Raw genomic sequence first — 19,999 nt, 5'->3', positions numbered from 1 at the left:
ATCCCAGCCCTATTTTGTATTTTATTTAGAGACAGGGTCTCACTGAGTTCCTTAGTGCCTTGCTTTTGCTGAGTCTGGCTTTGAACTTGCAATCCTTCTGTCTCAGACTCCCAAGCATATGGGATTACAGGCGTGTGCCACCGCACCCAGCTTGACATTTTTTTTTTTTTACTATTTTTTTAGTTGTCAATGAACCATTATTTTGTTTATTGATATCTGGTGCTGAGAATCACGCATGCTAGGCAAGTGCTCTGCCACTGAGCCACAACCCCAGCCCTTGAAATTTTTAATAAAAAAATTATAGATATTTTGAATACTGATAGGTGATGGGCAGTTCTTTTAATAGCTTGTGAAGAGGTAGATGCTGACATATTAGAAAAGCAATTCATGAAACAGGATGTATAATGTGATTAAAATTTGTTTTAAATTTTTTGTCCTAGGGCTGGGGTTATGGCTCAGTGGTAGAGTGCTTGCCTAACACATGTGGGTCACTGGGTTCAATCCTTAGGATCACATAACAGTAAATAAATAAAATAAAGGTGTTCTGTTCATCTGCAACTAAAAAGTATTAATTTTTTTTTTGTTGTTGTTCTAGGAAAAAATTAAAACATGTATGTACCAAAATGCTTACATTGGTTTATATTTGGGTGCTAAAACATGAGTTTTTTTTTTCTTTTTTCTTCTGTATTTCTAAAATGTTCTATAATTAATATGTATTACATATATACTAAAAAATGAAATAGTTTATAGGCCAGATATAGTGGTGCTCACCTGTAATCTCAGCAGCTAAGGCTGAGGCAGCGGGATCACAAGTTTAAAGCCAGCCTCATCAACTTAGACCCTATCACAAAATTTAAAAAGGGCTGGGGATGTGGCTCAGTAGTTAAGTGCCCCTGGGTTCAATCCCTGGTGCCCCACCCCCACAAAAAAAAGAGTTGCAAAAATAAAATAGTATGATATCTAGTATTTAACATTTTTATAGTATTTAATATACAAAATAAAGATCAATATTTAGCTAGGCACAGTGGCACATTCCTGTAATCCTAGAGACTCGGGATTGAGGAAAACATTTGTTTGTTTTGTTTTATTGAAGGGAGGATGTATTCCTGTTAAATGAAACCATTTTAGCCCAATAAGAGGTTGATATTTCATTTATTTATTGCAGTGCTGGTGATCTAACTTGGGGCCTTGCCAAGCGTGCTAGGCAAGTACTCTACCAATGAGTTACATCACTGGTCTATCCCAGTATTTTAAAATGAATTCCAAATTAGTGATTCTTTGAAGTTTAAATGATAAGGATGCTGAAAAACACTTTATAATTTGGTCATGGTTTTTTGTTTTTGTTTTTGTTTTGTACCAAGGATTGGACCCCAGGTGTTTAACCACTCAGCCACATCCCCAGCCCTTTTTAAATTTTTTAAATTTTTGAGACAGTGTCTCACTAAGTTGCTTAAGGCCTCATTAAATTGCTGAGATTGGGTTCAAACTTGTGATCCTTGTGCCTCAGCCTCCCAAGCTCCTGTTGATTACAGGGTGGACCACCAGGCCCACTTGGTTGGGTATTTTATTTTGGTGTTGTTTCTACTGATTTTTGTCCTTAAGAAATAAGTATCTTTAGTGATGTATGTTAAACTGCTGCTTTTAACCTATCTGCTTTAAATCTATCTACTTAACTAATTTGATTCATTTTAAAACTTTCATGTAGGCTAAAGTGATGGCCAATGAGGAGAAAAAATTTCAGCAACATATTCAGGCCCAACAGAAGAAAGAACTGAATAGCTTTTTGGAGTCCCAGAAAAGAGAATATAAACTTCGAAAAGAACAGCTTAAAGAGGTACTTATTTTGTACAAATTTTGTGTCAGTTCCTGCTTATTAATTATATTCAATGGTTCTCACTCATAAAGCGTGTAGGGTAAAATTTTCTTCTGTTGGCTGTGACCATTAAATGTGTATCAGCTTATACAAAGATATTGATTATAATTCATTACCCTTAACTGCTTGAGTTTTCTGGTTCAAGAGGATCTTAAAAAGAACCTTTCCTGAAAAATGTAAATTATTTCACTTATAATAGCTTTTCTAAGTGCCTATTAATTAACTGACTCATTAGAAATAAAAATACCTGAGAAAAATAAACACTGCAAGATCATATCTTAAGGGGACTGGGGTGTAGCTCAGTGGTTAAGTGCTTGCCTCACATGTGTGAGGCGCTGGGTTTGATCCTCAGCACATAAAAAAATAAAAATTAGGAAAAAATTTTAAAAAGATCACATCTTAAAATTGGACATTGTAACTACATCCCCAGCCCTTTTAAATTTTTATTTTGCAACGAGTATTGTTAAGTTGCTAAGGGCCTTGATAAATTGCTGAGGCTGGCCTTGAACTTGGATCCTCCTGCCTCACCCTCCCAGGTCACCCATGATTACAGGCATATACCACCACCATATATGGCATCACTCTCACAAACTACTCATTTATATGCTTTTTATTTGTATTTATTCAAATATCTTATGAACTAAACTTGTAAAGAATTGATCTCTTTATAGAGATCTTTATAGCCAGGCTTGGGTAGCACATGCCTGTAATCCCAGCAAGTTGGGAGCCGGAGTCAGGAGGATCTAAAATTTGAGGCCCTAAGCAACTTAGTGAGATCCTGTCTCAAAATAAATGAATGAGGAGCTTGGGATATGGCTCAGTGGTAGAGCACTTGCCAAGCATGTGTGAGGCACTGGGTTCAATTCTCAGTACCACATAGAATAAGTGAATAAAATAAAAGTATTGTGTCCATCTATAACTAAAAAAAAAAAAAAATTAAAAAAATAAATAAATTTTAAAAATAAAAGAATGAGAAAATGGCTGGGGATGTAACTCAGTGGTAAAAACTCCCCTGGGTTCAATCTACAGTACCCCCAACACCCCCCAGAAAGTAGTGATTTCTGAAAAGAAAATACAGATTAGTTGTCTCTGAAGAATCATACCTAGGAAAGATAGTTGATTTATATTTTATATAATGTTGATACTCTTTAGGATGAAAATATTATTAATTAGCATCCTAGGGTTTTCCTCTTTGAATATATCATTAGGACTTTTTTCATTTTGCCCATTGTAAATGCATTTTCGTGGTAGTTTTTGAGATGATATTTAAGATGATATAGAAAGCATTTGTTTTGATTTGTTCAGTGGCTACTAATGCTGAAAATGAAGTAAAGTAAATTTCTGTTCTAATCACGGTTTTGCTGATTTTCCATTTACTTTCTATTATACTAAGTTTATCTATAATTTTGTTGAAAACATAGTATCAAGAATGTAAATTGAGGACTAGGGTTATGGCTCAGTGGCAGAACACTTGCCTAGCATGTGTGAGGCGCTGAGTTCGATTCTCAGTACCACATATCAATAAATAAAATAAAAGTCATTGACAACTAAAAAATATTTTTAGAAAAAAGAATATAAATTGAGATGATATTTTACTTTGTTTTAGCCCTAATTTTAATTCCTATGTAATTTTTTTACCGGAAAACACTGCCTCTGTCTTCTAGGGAAAGCTTTAAGGAAGGATGTGTTTTACTTTATTAACCAATCATTGTGTCCTTTAAAGCTAGGAACCATCAAGATGTAACTGCGTGAAGCTAGAAAGTATGCGGGTTTTCTAGAATACATATATCTTTTTGTTGTTGTTGTTAAATATTTATTTTTTAGTTGTACAGAATACCTTTATTTTATTTATTTATTTATTCTTACGTGGTGCTGAGGATCGAACCCAGGGCCTTGCACATGCTAGGCGAGCGCTCTACTGCTGAGCCACAACCCCAGCCCCACATATATCTTTTTCTTGTCCTGTTTCATAAGTAACTCAAGAAAGAGGAAAATATTACCTGCTTTCTCCAGATCATTACCCTGTCTGATCATTAGAGAGAAAGCTATTAAATACTTCTATTTAAGTTTACCATATACTAAGTGACACATTCATACAGCTAATTATGTATCATGAACTGAGTTTTTTTGTTTTGTTTTGTTTTTATGTTGCCAGGAGCTGAATGAAAACCAGAGCACCCCTAAAAAAGAAAAACAAGAGTGGCTTTCAAAGCAGAAGGAGAATATACAACATTTCCAAGCAGAAGAAGAAGCTAACCTTCTTCGACGTCAGAGACAATACCTAGAGCTGGAATGCCGTCGCTTCAAGAGAAGAATGTTACTTGGACGGCATAACTTGGAGCAGGACCTTGTCAGGGAGGTGTGTGTGTGAATGATGTGAAAATAATAATCCTTTATCACCAGACTCTTTCCTGAATATATGCCAGTCACATCCCACTTTCAGAGCCTTTGTACTTATTTTTTTCTGTGCTTGAGTCATTCTTCCCCAGATAATCACTGGACTTATTTTCTCTTTTCTTTGTTTTACTCAAATGTCACCTGCCCAGACTTGCCTTCCCTGATTACCAAATCTTTTTTCCTTTGAACAGTCCTTGTACTTTCCCCTCTTATGCACACACACACATACTTTGGGGGAAATGGAATCTGTTTCCCCTCACTAGAATTGAAGTTGTAAAAAATTTACAGACTCTGTTCAGTTCTTTATATTATTATCAGTCTGGCCCATAGTAGGCATTCAATAAACAACTTAAATAATATATGAATAAGAGAAATATTATTTTTAAATATGGGGATTAATTGGTCAATCTTTGCCTCTGATTTGAAATGGATACTATTAATGTTGCCATTTAAGATTTTTTATAATCATTTTAGCTATTAATTGGGCAAATAATGTAGAAACTTATGCCAGTGAAAACAGTTGTCCTCATGATCAGGACTTGTTAACATAAATAAATTTATTTCTGGGAGTGGATTAAAAGCTTCAAATGTAGCATAATTTTGCAGATACTCTAATAATCAAAGCAATGTTAATAAAACGTATCCATGAGATAAAAGAAAAACTTAAAAAGAGATAATATCTAGTCTTGGTAGTAGCATGGATTATTGGGCACTCTTTAGTAAGAGTATCAGTTACTACTGCCCTTTTGGAGCATAGTTTAGCAGTAGTATTTCAGTTTTTGTTTTTAGGAGGTTTTGTTTATTTGTTTTTGTGATGCTGGGAATTGAACCCAGGACCTCATGCATGACCCGCAAGCATTCTACAACAGAACCACATCCCTAGCCACTAGCCCTGGCTTTTAAAATACATGTATGTATGCTTTTATCTACTTCTTGAGTTCTTGTCCTCCAAAACAAAAACATGATTATATGATATGTTATATATAGATGTTTATTGAAACAGTTAAAAATCCAAAAATGGAAACAATGTAGTTATCCAGTCATATAGGAATAGTTGTGGGGGGGGGGGATGCTATCACAAAAGCCGAGTGTGGTTAGCTCATGCCTGCAATCCCAGCGGCGCCGGAGGCTAAAGGCAGGAGAATCACAAGTTCAAATCCACCTTCAGTAACTTTGAGGCACTAAACAATTTAGTGAGACCCTGTGTCTAAATTAAAATATAAAATAGGACTGGGGATGTGGCTCAATGGTTGAGTGCCCCTGAGTTCAATCCCTGTGGGAGACCAACCTTACACGTGACTGAGTCACACATCCCTGGCTGGGTGCTGAGGTGCTCAGTCACAGCGCAAGGGCAAGGGGTTATATTACAAAGGAACAGGTGAGTGTAGCTTCACCCATGGGGCTGTAGCAAGACACACCCATGCACGAGACACCACCCACATTTCTGTGACTGAGCACCTCAGCACCCAGCCAGGGAGTGTGACTCAGTCACGTGTAAGGTTGGTCTCCCACAAATCCCCAGTACTAAAAAATAAAATGGTATCAACAAAGCAGTATTTGAGCCAGTAATGGCAGCACATACCTGCAATCCCAGCTACTCAGGAGGCCAAGGCAGGAGTTCCAGGGCAGCCTGGACAACTTAGTGATATCCTGTCTCAGAATAAAAAACTAAAATGGCTGGAGTTACAGTTCAGTGTTAAAATGCCTCTGGGTTCAATATCCAGTACCTAAAAAGGTGGGGGCGGGGGGAGGCCAGTAGCTTTCAGTGAAACTTTTGAAAAGTTTTTAACTACTGATCTTATCTGGAGGTAGATATATATTACACTGGTAAGTGAAAAGAGCAAGTTAAACATGCCTGAAATGTATATTATTGAAAATATATTTTTTAAATAATGAATATGTCACAAATAAAAAGAGAAAAGATGAGAAGCATATGCACCAAACTCTTGGCTTCTGGGGAGAGGGTTTGCAGGAACTAAGGGAGGGTGAGTATGACTTTTACATAATGTGTATGTGTGCACTGGTTCTTTTTGATCTTAAAAAAAAATTTTGTTTTTAGAATTAACATTTATTGAACACCTTTGCTGGGTAGTATTCTGAGAACTTTTTATTTATGAACTTATTTCTTCCTCACATTAAATTTGTGAAACAAGACTGGGGGCGTGAGGGTTTTGTGTTTTACTATGTTCTTAGCATGCACAGGCCCTAAATTTTACCCCCAGTACCTCCAGAAATAAAAGAAATCACAAAACCCTAATATTTACTATGTAGCTATAATTGAAGCAGAGGTTTAATTGCATCGTTTTTTTCCCCCCTTAGGATTTTGTTTTTTTCTGTCATTGTACAGCTGTAAATTATACCTTTGTCTTTTGTGTTATGGAATAGGAGTTAAACAAAAGACAGACTCAAAAGGACTTAGAGCATGCCATGTTACTACGACAGCATGAATCCATGCAAGAACTGGAGTTTCGCCACCTCAACACAATTCAGAAGATGCGCTGTGAGTTGATCAGATTGCAGCATCAAACTGAGCTCACTAATCAGCTGGAATATAATAAGCGAAGGGAACGAGAACTAAGGCGAAAGCATGTCATGGAAGTTCGACAACAGCCTAAGAGTTTGAAGGTATCTTTAGTGTAAGCTTCTTGACAAAGGGGAAAAAAGATAAAAGGCATCCATAGAAGCAGAAAAAAACTAAGACACATGTCTGGTCACTACGAAATTGAGCAGCCTTTTCGCTTTTTAGCATCTTCAGTGGGTTTCAGTGCTTGTCAACTGCAGATATTAGCTTATGTATTTCTCTTCAGAGTACAAACAAATGGCTAAAACTTTCTACTGTGGGAAGTACCAGGAAATAAAAACCAAGATTGTCATTTTAAATATATCCAGTATCCACTGGGTGCCTTGATGCATGCCTGTAATTTCATCAACTAAGGAGGCTGAGACAGGAGAATCACAGACTAAGACCAGCCTTAGCAATGTGGTGAGACCCTGCCTCATAAAAATAATATAAGTAGAAAAGACTGGGGATATAGCTTAGTGGTAAAGTGCCCCTGGGTTCAGTCACTAGTACGAAAGTAAATACATGTACCCAGTGTCCTATGCTCGGATTATATTTCCCATGTCAACAGTCTGTTCGCTTCTCTCTTTTGTCTCAAGTAATATAGTTTTAGAATATTTATTTGCTCTAAAGGTGATTTATATGAAATATAAAAATAAAGTATTTTTCTTTCTTCCCTTGTCTGTTCAGCTACCTTGTCTATTCCCTTTTACCAAATTTGTGACTTAACAGTTCACAATTCTAAGAAATTTTCAAATTTTGTAACTTGTAATGAGCATAGAAAACTGAATCAAATGAATCTTTTGTGTGTGTGTGTGTGTGTGTGTGTGAGAGAGAGAGAGAGATACTGGGGATTGTACCCAGGGGCACTTAATCACTAAACCACATCCCCAGACCTTTGTATTTTTTGAGACAGGGTCTCACTAAGTTGCTTAGGGCCTCACTAAGTTGCTGAGGCTGGCTTTGAACTCACAATCCTCTTTGCTCAGCTTCCCCAAACTGCTGGGATTACTTTAAAACATTCTTATTAATTGAGTTCATAGAATAGCCTGTGATTTAACATGTCTATTAAATTAATTATGGTTTTAAAGCCAGTAGCACCCAGAACTAAACCAAATTCAAAGTTTGTTTTTTCTAATTATACAATAAATCTGATATGACTAATTTCTCTGGGGCTTGAGTAAAGAATAATTGTTTGACTCTTTCTGTGTCCTGTTGTTAGAGCCTTTTTAATTTCAGAATTTATTAAAACCTAATATATTTTTTTCTTATATGCTACATAACAAATGAAGAGAAAATGTTTTACAGTTATAATCAGACTTTTAAATAGGATACTTCTATTTGATGACAAATGAGCCCAGGGTCTTACTCTAGGTGGGGGCGGGGGGATCTCCATTTTCCTCTTTATTAAAGTTTATCTCTTCAAAGGTCAATTTGAACAATACATTATAGTTTCTAACACCAAGTCCTGTTTGTGTTTATTTAAGTTCAATGATTGCCTCTTCCAACCTTCTGTAAAACTTTTAAACTGGAGAAGGGGAGACTTCATATCTAGCTCGTATATATGTTGACTAAGATTTGTATGTTGTGAGGGTGTTTCTACGGAATGGGTGGGGTAAATACCTACTGCCTACTCTGCTGTTTCTTCAGTTGCCATCCAGATGATCCTTTTTTGTCAGTGTTATGAGAGTAGAGATAATGTAATGTTTTTCTTGTTTTCACTTGAATCAAACATTGAGGGATGTAGTTTATTAGTTTTTTAAATATAGTTGTAGGTGGACAGCATGCCTTTATTTTATTTGTTTTTTTTAATGTGGTACTGAGGATCGAACCCAGTGCCTCACATATGCTAGGCAAGTCTCTGCCACTGAGCTATAGCCCCAGCCAGTAAACAAATTTTTTTAGTTGGATGTGGTGGCACATTCCTGTGTTTCCAGCAACTCGGGAGTCTGAGGCACGAGGGTTGCAAGTTGGAGGCCAGCCTCAACAATTTAGTGAGGTCCTAAGTAACTCTAGAGACCGTGTCTCAAAATAAAAGCCCTGGTGTAGTGGAACACACCTGCTAAGGAGGCTGAGGCAGGAGGACCTCAAGTTCAAAGCCAGCCTCAGCAATGGTAAAGTGCTAAGCAAGTCAGTGAGACCCTCTCTCTAAATAAAATACAAAAACAGGGTTGGGGATATGGCTCAGTAGTCGAATGCCCCTGAATTCAACCCCTGGTATGCCAAAATAAAAATAAAAAGGTAAATAAAAACAAGCTAGGATTGTGGCTCAGTGGTTAAGCATGCCTGGGTTAAATCCCCAATACGCACCTCCAAAAACAAGAGTAGACCATTACTAAGTATCTTTCTACTTAATTTATTCTCTTAAGATATCTAAAAGATAATTATAATAACATTATTAATATTAACCAGCTACTAATACAAACTTCTAGTCATCCTCAGGTTTGGTACATAGAATGGACAAAGGAAGTATGGTCTATTATAGACTGTGTAGTTAGAGTTGAGATTGACATTAAAAGAAATTGGAGGAAAGGTATTTTAGATAAAAAACAAAATAAAGGGCTGGGGCTGTAGTTCAGTGGCAGAGTACTTGCCTAGAATGTATGAGGCACTAGATCTGATCCTTAGCACCACATAAAAATAAACACATAAAATAAAAGCATTTTGTCTGTCTACAACTACCAAAAAAAAAAAAAAAAAAATTAAAAAAAACCCCAACAGAATAAATATGCTTTATTTTCTGTCTCAGATATCTGATGAAAATTTGACTTGCTAATAAAGTGCTTTTATTACTCTTAATTCTTAAGAAATTTAGTTTTTGATTATGTTTTATGTTTTGATTATGTTTTATTATGATTATACATAGTTTTTAAGTAATTTTATATTTACTCCTATCACTAAATTTACTAGTGAAATAATGAGTATTGCTTGAAGTCCTGTGATAAAATATTTGTTGTTGTTGTGAAAATGCATAGAATCCAGTAGTTTGGCCAAACAGCCAAATGCAAAAAGTACCTGCAACCTTAGCATCTGACCTTTTTGGTTTTCCTCTTACTAGACTTTATTTGAGTATGCACAAGATATACCAAATGCAGTATGTTAAAACTTACATACATCCATCTTTTTTCTTCCCAGTCTAAAGAACTCCAAATAAAAAAGCAGTTTCAGGATACCTGCAAAATCCAAACCAGACAGTACAAAGCATTAAGAAATCACCTACTGGAGACTACACCAAAGAGTGAGCATAAAGCTGTTCTGAAAAGGCTCAAGGAGGAGCAGACCCGCAAGTTAGCCATCTTGGCTGAACAGTATGATCACAGCATTAATGAAATGCTCTCCACACAGGCTGTGAGTTTGCTTTATTTAGGCAAAACAAATTTAGTGCCTCTTTCCTTCTACCACTGAAGAAAATCCCAACAATTATTTTATTTGTTGAAAATGATAGCTCTTCTGAAGCTAGGGAAACAGTAGTAGTGATCCATATTCTTCCTTTTCTCAGCATTACTTGGAAATGTTGTGATCTGTATAGAATTCTCACTGAAACATTTAAGAGGTTCTATATCAGCTCCATTCAGGAACAGAGCCCAGTAGCTTTAGAAGATTGCAACAGGAGCTTTGGTATGCAAAAAGTAGTATTATATTGGAAATCCAAATGGTCACATTTGAGTGCAAATAAAATATATTGAAAATTTTTTTGTAAAGGGACAGATGATAAATATTTTAAGCTTTGCAGACCAGGAAGCATAGTTGAGGATATATGTGAGTACTTACATAACCATTTAAAATATAATCATTTCCGAATATAAAAATCATACATAGCTGGGCATGATGATGCATTCCTATAATCCCGGTGGCTCAGGGGGCTGAGGCAGGAGCATTGCAAATTCAAAGCCAGCATCAACAACTTAGCAAGACCCTGTCTCAAAAAATAAAAAGGGCTAGGGATGTGGCTTAATGGCTAAGTGGCCCTTGGCTTCAATCCATGGTATCCCCCAAACATCATTCATAACTTGAGGGCTGTAAAGCAGCCACCTATATAGTTGATTGTCCTTTGTTGTATAGTTATTTCCACTAGGGAGGAAGAAATTGAATTTTATATTACCAAATCAGATTCTAGGTTTTTCATAAGAAAAATGTAGTTATTCAACCACCCTTCAAATAGCTTATGATAGCTTTATCTTCATAATGCCATCATTGGTTATTGTGCCTTTCTTTATCAGATATGTTTACTCCTGGACACATGAGAAAACAATTACATAGCATACAAAAGAGTAGTCTGTTTTCTATCACTCCTTCTCCTTTCCATAAGTCATGAATAGATAACTCACAGTGGGATATATCTGTTTTCTTTTGCTTTCAGCTGCGTTTGGATGAAGCACAGGAAGCAGAGTGCCAGGTTTTGAAGATGCAGCTGCAGCAGGAACTGGAGCTGTTGAATGCATATCAGAGCAAAATCAAGATGCAGGCTGAGGCACAACATGATCGAGAGCTTCGGGAGCTTGAACAGAGGGTTTCCCTCCGCAGGGCACTCTTAGAACAAAAGGTATAAATAATAGAAGGAAGATAATTATCCTAGTATGTGCTTTTATCAAAAACATTTTATAAATATGTGCTTTATATTGACAGGTTACATTACATTTCTTTCCTAATACCTTATGTCCTTAATTCTAGTTTGGTACAATTTTTTTTTTTTTTTGGTTGCTCTTGGTTTTTTTGTTTGTTTGTTTGTTTTTAGTTCTAGATGGACACAATACCTTTATTTTATTTGTTTATTTTTATGTGGTGCTGGGGATCGAACCCAGTGCCTCACACATGCTAGGCAAGTGTTCTACCACTGAGCTACAACCCTGAGCCCCTGGTACGATTTTTGTTTTTACTTTTATTTAAAATTACTAATTCAGTAATGAACCTTATAAATAATGAGTTCTAAAAATCAAAGGATATAGTTTAGTAGTAGTTGTTAGAGAAAGAATTTGAGGTTGTGTGCAGTTAGTTGAATTGTGAGAGTAGCAGCTCTGGCTCCATGTTCCTCACTTCTTTTGTATACCTAGCTCTACCTAAGGAGGTTGGAGAGAGACTTGAATAGTGAAGAAAAAGAACTTCAGTAATTGCCTGGGAGAGGCAGGGACAAAGGATCAGGAATATGTACTTTACTCATACATCCTTGGCCTGGAACTATACAGATTGGTGGAAGATTACTGAGGGACAGAAGGTAAAACCAGTTCCACACAGGTGAAAAGTTAGGCTGAAAAATGTCACTTTCTGGTACACCTTTACTTTTTTCTGACTTTTTCTTTGTCAGATATATAGAGAATAGAACTAGAATCTCCAAATTCATTTTCATCCTTTAGGATACTAAGGAGTGTGTGTGTGTGTGTGTTGGGAAATTATAAGAAATGGTAGAATATCAGTTGTACCCAGGATTCAGAGCTATGTTCCAGAATTCTAAGTTCCCAACAGCTGGTATAGTCTCAAGTCTTTTGGGCACTGTTAATACCTGCCTATCAGTCCTCTTAAAGTTGTCACTATTTGTAGATCATAGGCCTGTAGATTGTCCTCTGTTTCCTGCAGCTCTTGTGATAAAAATAGAATACTTTATTAAATTAAAAAAATATATATATTTTTTGTTAATGGTGATGGTACTAGGGATTGAATCTTAGGCCTCACTTAATGTGAGACATGTGCAATATCACTGAGCCACACTCTCACAGTCCCCTTAAATGTAACTCTTTTTAAAAACACACAAAAAAAGATGTTACTATTTCTCTTTTTGTTGGTTTTTGGTTGATTTTGGTTTTGAGACAGTCTCGCCATGTTGCTGAGACTGGCCTTGGAAACTCTGGGGGTTTTTTTGGTACTGGGGATTGAACCCAGGGGCGCTTTACCACTGAGCTATATTATCCCCAGTTTTTTTATTTTTTATTTTGAGACAGTGTTCACTAAGTTGCTTAGGACCTTGCTAAATTTGCTGAGGCTGGTCTCAAATTTGTGATCCTCCTGCCTCAGCCTCCCCAGGCTGTGTGTGGGATTATAGGTTTGTGCCACTGCTTCCAGCTTGGCCTTGAACTCTAGATTTCCCTGCCTCAGCCTCCCAAATAGCTGGGATTACAGGCTTGTACCACTAGCCCAGCCCCTTTCTTTCTTTTCTTTTTTTCTCTTAAATTTATTTTTCAACTGATAGGAAACGTTATAACATAAAAACTGTACAAGGATGTTACTGTTTCTCTGGCACAACTGTCTTTATTACCAGCTTTTTTGAGAGATGCATATTTCTAAAAAAAAAAACTGTCAGGTTTCTACTTTCATATTTAAAATAATTATCACTTGAAGGAAAACTCCCTATGGTATTTTAGGAATGGTGGTATGGGAAAAATATTGGTACTATTGTAAGTATGGTTGTAATTTTAGCTCCACCTAGTGGTGTAGAGTTAAAGGTCAACTTGCATTTTTTCAGAAAGGTCTTATTTTAATACATGAAAAAATTCTTATGTTAGAAAAGTCTAATAAAGTGTGAGTATAATACCAATATCCATTGATGAATGTGCAGTGGCACTATTGTACATTATCAGTGCACATTGGGTAGCAATTTAGAGGTGTATATTGAGCCCACAAAATGTTAAGAATTTAAAACTTTGAGCATTCTAAGGAAGAAATAACAGTATAAGGAAAACAATAGGCAAATATGTTACTTGTAACATTTTGTAATAACTTAAAATAATCTAGCCATCTAAGGTAGAGTATAATTTAACTAATTAAATAAATATGACTAAGCTACTAATAAAATCCCACCCAGCCACCCCAGTCCTGGGGATTAAACCTAGGTCCTTGCACATCTTGCACATGCTAATAAGCACTTGCTTTGTCACTGAGCTATATCCCTAGTACCACAAATAAAATCTTACTCAGTCATTTAAATAAGGCCTTCAGGAAAGTATTAACATAGAACTGGGCCCAGTGGCATATGCCTGTAATCCCAGCAGCTCATGACGCTGAGGCAGAAGAATCACAAGTTCAAAGCCAACCTCAGCAACTTAGTGAGGCCCTGAGCACCTTAGCAAGACCCTGTCTTTAAATAAAATATAAAAAGGGTTGGGGGTATAGTACAGTGATTAAGCACTCCTGAGTCCAATCCCTGGTACCAAAAGAAAAAAGAGTTAACATGGGAAAATGCTTGTGGTATTTGAATAAAGTAGAAAAAGGCAAATTGTACTTAAATTGAAGTAGTGTTGGTAGTGGATATATTAATGTTAGACTTATTGGGGGGGGCGGTACTGGGGATTGAACTCAGGAGCACTTGACCTCTGAGCCACATTCCCAGCCCTATTTTGTATTTTATTTAGAGACAGGGTCTCACTGAGTTGCTAAGTGTCACGCCTTGCCTGCAGCTGACTTTGAACTGTGATCCTCCTGTCTCAGCTTTCCATTAGGATTACAAGGCCTGTGCCACCTTGCCCAGCTGATTGTTTTTTTTTTTTTAATGTGGTTTAAAATACATAAGATGCTTTAGTATTTAAAAGAAGAAAAGAACAAAAGGATGATAAATCTATAGTGCTTTGAGATGTTACTTGGTTTGTGGGGCTGTTTACATTTCAAGTGAAGTACATGATTTCATGGCAGTCTGAGGTCAGTTGGCATTCACCAAGACTATGAATCCTATCTACAAAAACTGAAAAATATGGGTTGAAGTTATTGCTTAGCAGTAGACTGTGTAAGATAGCTTTCAAAAGGCTCTGAGTTTAATCTCCAGCACCAAAAAGCCCCCCAGAGTGAATGTTAATGGTCCCTAGAGTGAATGTTAATGAATGTAGTAATTCTGTGTTTGAAGACTACTTTAAGCTTCAAGTGAACAAAAAATTGTTTCTTTAGGTTGAGATACTAAAAACAGAGACTTGGTTATATGTGAAATCTTTTTTTGGGGGGGGGGTACCAGGGATTGAATTTAGGGGCACTTAACCCCTGAGCCACATCCCCAGCCCTGTTTTGTATTTTATTTAGAGACAGGGTCTCACTGAATTGCTTAGTGCCTCGAAGTTGCTGAGGCTGACTTTGAACCTGAGAACCTCCTGCCTCAGCCCCCTGAGCTGCTAGGATTACGGGCATGCGTCACCGCACCCAGCCAGTATATATGAAATCTATTTTCAATTTTTCTCATCCTTCATTTACATTGTTTTTGGCTTAATTAACAACATAATTATAAATGTTAAATTCCATGTGAATTTTACACATGAATAAAAAGTAGTAGTATTTCCAAAGTATAGTTTTTTTGTTTTTTTGGTACCAGGTATTTAACCCAGGGGCATTTAACCACTGAGCCATGTCCCCTGCCCCACCCTTCCTTTAATTTTTCATTTTGAGATAGGGTTTTGCTAAATTGCCCCTCCTTTAATTTTTTCATTTTGAGATAGGGTCTTGCTAAATTGCTGAGCCTGGCCTTGAACTTGCAGTCCTCTTGACTCAGCCTCCTGAGTTGCTGGGAATTATAGACACGTACAACCATGCCCTGCTAGATGGCCTTTTATTATTATTATTATCTCATTTAATTTTCTCCCAATATTTTATTTAGTATCAACATCTTAGTTGATAATGTTTAAGTAAGAATTAATAATTGGAATATCTTATAAGACCTTTCTTTTTGAAAATGAAAATATTCACACAAAAAGATCATAATTGGTTTCTAAGAAGATAGGTTGGGAAAGCCTCTCAGAAGTTTAATTATGGTAACTACCTGCTTAGGAAAACCACTTATCTAGTTTGTAGTAATAAAATAACATGTTTTAAAAGGAATAATGAGTAACCTGTCACAAATCTTAGATTTGAATTTTGTTTAGTTGAAAAAAATTCTAGAATATTCAAGACCCTAGGTTGATCCCCACTCAGCATTGCCAACAAAAAGAAAAAAGAAAAAAGGTATGACAAAACTTAGCAGCATAAAAAATTGAAGCAATGCTTACTGGGAAATATTGATAAGTATTAATTTGTTTATTTTTTCCTCCTTTTACATTTTGTATTAGTGCATTATAGTTATACATAATGATGGGATTTGTTGTTACATATTTGTACATGTACACAATATAACTGGGCCAGTATCACTCCCCAGCACTTCTTCCCTCTCCTCTATTCCCATGCCTTTCTTCTACTGATCTACCTTTGAATTTCATGAGATCCCTGCCCTCTCCACCCCTCCCTTGACCTTCTGAATTTGGGTTATTTCCCTTAACACAATGGTCTCAATTTCATTTTTCTTTATGGCTCAGTAAAACTCTATTGTGTATGTATATCACATTTTCTCTATCCATTCATCTATTGATTTACACTTAGGCTGGTTTCACATAGTTTGGCTATTTTGAATTGTGCTGCTATAAACATGAATATGCCTGTATCACTATAGTATAATGATTTTAATTCTTGAGGATAAATACTGAGGAGTGATATAGCTGGGTCATATGGTGGTTCCATACCTAGTCTTTTTTTTAAAATTTATTTTTATTCTACTTTGTTATATATGACAGCAGAATACATTACAATTCATATTACACATATAGAGCACAATTTTTCATATCTCTGGTTGTACATAAAGTATATTCACATCTTTCATGTATTCATACATGTACTTAGGGTAATGATGTCGATCTCATTCCACTGTCTTTTTTTTACCCCCATGCCCCCCTCTTTTCCCCTTCCACGACTTTGCCCTATCTAGAGTTCGTCTAATCCTCCCATGTTCCCTCTCCCAACTCCACTATGAATCAGCCTCTTATATCAGAGAAAACATTCAGCATTTGGTTTTTTGGGACTGGACAACTTCTTAGCATTATATCCTCCACGTCCATTCATCAACCTGCAAATGCCATGATTTTATTCTCTTTTGTTGCTGAGTAATATTCCGTTGTGTATATATACCACATTCTCTTTATCCATTCATCTACTGAAGGACATATAGGTTGGTTCCACGGTTTAGCTGTTGTGAATTGTGCTGCTATAAACTTTGATGTGGCTGTATCCCTGTAGTATGCTGTTTTTAAGTCCTTTGGGAATAGACTGAAGAGTGGGATAGCTGGGTCAAATGGTGTTCCATTCCCAGTTTTCCAAGGAATTTCCATACTGCTTTCCATAATGGTTGCACCAGTTTGCAGTCCCACCAGCAATATATGAGTGTGCCTTTTTCCCCACATCCTCACCAACACTTATTGTTTGTATTCTTTTTTTTTTTTTTTTTAAAGAGAGAGAGAGAGAGAATTTTAATATTTATTTTTTAGTTATTGGCGGACACAACATCTTTGTTTGTATGTGGTGCTGAGGATCGAACCCGGGCTGCACGCATGCCAGGAGAGCGCGCTACCGCTTGAGCCACATCCCCAGTCCCTTGTTTGTATTCTTAATAGCTGCCATTCTAACTGGAGTGAGATGAAATCTTAGATTAGTTTTGGTTTGCATTTCTCTAGTTGCTAGAGATGTTGAACATTTTTTCATATATTTGTTGATTGTGTATCATCTTCTGAGAAGTGTATTCAGTTCCTTGGCCCATTTATTGATTGGGTTATTTGGATTTTTTTGGTGTTTATCTTTTTGAGTTCTTTATATACTCTAAAGATTAGTGTTCTATTTAATTCATATCTAGTCTTTTGAGGAACCTCTATACTGATTTCCATAGTGCTTATACTAATTTACAATCATTTCAACAGTGTAAAAGTGTTCCCTTTTCTCCACATCCTCTTCAGAATTTATTATTGTTTGTTTTTGATGGCTGGTATTCTGACTGGTGTAAGATGAAATCTCAGTATGGTTTTGATTTGCATTTCCCTAATTGCTAATGATTGGAACATTTTTTCATATATTTATTGGCCATTTGTATTTTTTCTTTTGAGAAATGTCATTTAATTCATTTACCCATTTATTAGTTGGGTTATTTGGGGAGGGGGTTATTGTTGTTTTGCATTCTTTATATATTCTGGATATTAATTTGGCAGAAGAATAGTAGCAAAGATTTTCTCCCATTCTGTAAGTTCTCTCTTCACATTCCATTCCTTTGCTGTGCAGAAGCTTTTTAATTTGATGTCATCTCATTTATTAACACTTGGCATTGCTTCCTGAGTGTTAGGAGTCCTACTGAAAATTGTTGCCTGTGCCTTTATGCTGGAGTGTTGGCCCTACGTTTTCTTTTAGGACTTGCATAGTTTCTGGTCTAATTCCTATGTCTTTGATCCATTTTGCGTTGATTTTTGTGCAGGGTGAGAGATAAGAGTCTACTTTCATTCTTCTATGTATGGATAACCAGTTTTCTCAGCACCACTGGTTCAAAAGCCTGTCTTTTCTCGAGTGAATGTTTTTGGTATATTTGTTAAGGATCAGATGATTGTAGATATGTGGATTTGTCTCTGTGTTCTTCTATTCTGTTTCATTGGTTTTATTATTTTATCATGAGTTCCCTTCAGATATATGTAGAAATTCAGATCATTTATATGCCTACCACATTCTCATCATTTATTATATCTTGAATTAAGATAAATATTTTAGTGAATGAATTTTTTACATTTTTATTTAAAAGAAAAACTGAATCCTTAAAGATGTGTAAATTTAATTCTGTATGAATTGGGTATTTTATAGAAATATTAAAATAATGGGAAAATTATTTTACAGATACTTGTATAGAAGTGGGGGGTACCAAGGTTGAACTGGGAAAAATAGTCTCTGAGCTACATCCCCAGTTCTACATGTTTTGTTAAACTTGGAAAATATTGAGAAGCATAAAAAGAACTTAAAATTTGTCCTTCATTCTACCACTGAGAAATTACCACATTTAACAATTTAATCTCTCTCAGAAGAAATCATGTTTAATCTGTATCCTCCTTCAACTTTCATATAAAATGCCTTTCTAAACCTATTTTATTAACATTTTTACACTTAGAATACAAATTTTTTTAAATTTACTTTTTTTATTTTTTGTAGTTGTAAAATAGACAGAATGCCTTTATTTGTTTATTTTTATGTGGTTCTGAGGATCAAACCCAGTGCCTCACACATGCTAGGCAAGGTCTCTGCCACTGAACTATGGCCCCAACCCCTTTTTTATTTTTAAAAAAAAAATTGTTTTATATGGACACAATACCTTTGTTTGTTTGTTTGTTTTATATGTGGTGCTGAGTATCAAACCCAGTGCCTCACACGTGCTACACAAGCACTCTACCACTGAGTCACAACCCCAGCCCTAGAATACAAATTCTTATTTATTTGTTTGTTTATTTATTTATTAGTTTTACCTATTTATTTTTTTGGGGTACTGGAATTTTTTTGTTTCCCCTTTTTGAAACAGGGTCTCCCTAATTTGCCCAAGCTTGCCTCAAATATATAGTCTTCTTGCTTTAGCCTCCTGAGTTGCTGGGATTGCAGATGTGCTTGCTACTGTGCCCAGCTTAATTCTTAAACTCTTCTTACTCCAGTGCATTCTGGCGTGTTTATACATTCCCAGATACCACTTATTATTTCTCCATGCCTTTCCACCTTTCCTGTGTTAAAAAATACGTTTTCCTGCCTTGTGCATCTGGTCAACTTCTATTGTTCCTTTAAAATCCAGTATATAAACCATCTTTTTTTGAGAAGATTTCTTTGCCCCTTAACACTTCCATATAATATAAATGATTTCATCCTATATCTATAAATCTCTTATGTGTTATTATATTCTATTGCAACCTTGTATGTGCTTTCTATGTAAAAGATGTGTATTTTTTAAAGGGCACTTTTATAAACTTGATGTATAAAAAATAAACATTTGTTCAGCTAGATTTCTGTAGAGAACAATGACTATTGAAAATATGGATAGGACTTTGAAATCACATTAATTACAGTTAATAACCAAAATTCCATTGTTATATCTAACAAAATTAATAATAACTTTGTAGTTCATATCTAAATTTCCCCTATTATCTCAAAAAAGTCTCCCACCCCCTCGGTATTGGGGATTGGACCCTGAGGTGCTTTACCACTGAGCCACATCCCCAACCCTTTTTTAAATTTTGAGACAGGGTCTAAGTTGCTGAGGGCCTTGCTGAGACTGGCCTTGATACTGTGATCCTCCTGCCTTAGCCTCCCGAGTTGCTGAGGTTACACTGTGCAGGGCAAAACAATATTCTTTACAGTTGGTTTATTTGGATTGAAGCCCAAACAAGGTCCAT

General features: G+C 36.0%; 1 protein-coding gene across 3 annotated transcripts in view; it reads left to right on the top strand.

Annotated features, from left to right (window-relative positions):
• Taok1 (TAO kinase 1) overlaps positions 1 to 19,999 on the top strand; it is a 130,258-nt gene that overhangs the window by 99,433 nt on the left and 10,826 nt on the right. For 2 of the 3 annotated variants that reach the window (XM_015501049.2, XM_048793625.1), the window contains exons 15-19: positions 1,706 to 1,834; positions 4,029 to 4,232; positions 6,656 to 6,895; positions 9,966 to 10,178; positions 11,191 to 11,373. In XM_015501049.2, coding sequence (XP_015356535.1) covers positions 1,706 to 1,834; positions 4,029 to 4,232; positions 6,656 to 6,895; positions 9,966 to 10,178; positions 11,191 to 11,373 — 969 coding nt within the window. Of the gene's footprint in view, positions 1 to 1,705; positions 1,835 to 4,028; positions 4,233 to 6,655; positions 6,896 to 9,965; positions 10,179 to 11,190; positions 11,374 to 11,881; positions 12,233 to 19,999 lie in introns of those variants that run through there. The other variant, XM_048793631.1, reaches the window with a different exon arrangement.

Source organism: Marmota marmota, unplaced genomic scaffold (assembly GCF_001458135.2).
Source record: "Marmota marmota marmota unplaced genomic scaffold, marMar, whole genome shotgun sequence".
Lineage (NCBI taxonomy): Eukaryota > Metazoa > Chordata > Mammalia > Rodentia > Sciuridae > Marmota > Marmota marmota.
The sequence above is the reverse complement of the archived record's forward strand: the minus strand, read 5'-3'. Positions and strand labels throughout refer to the sequence as shown.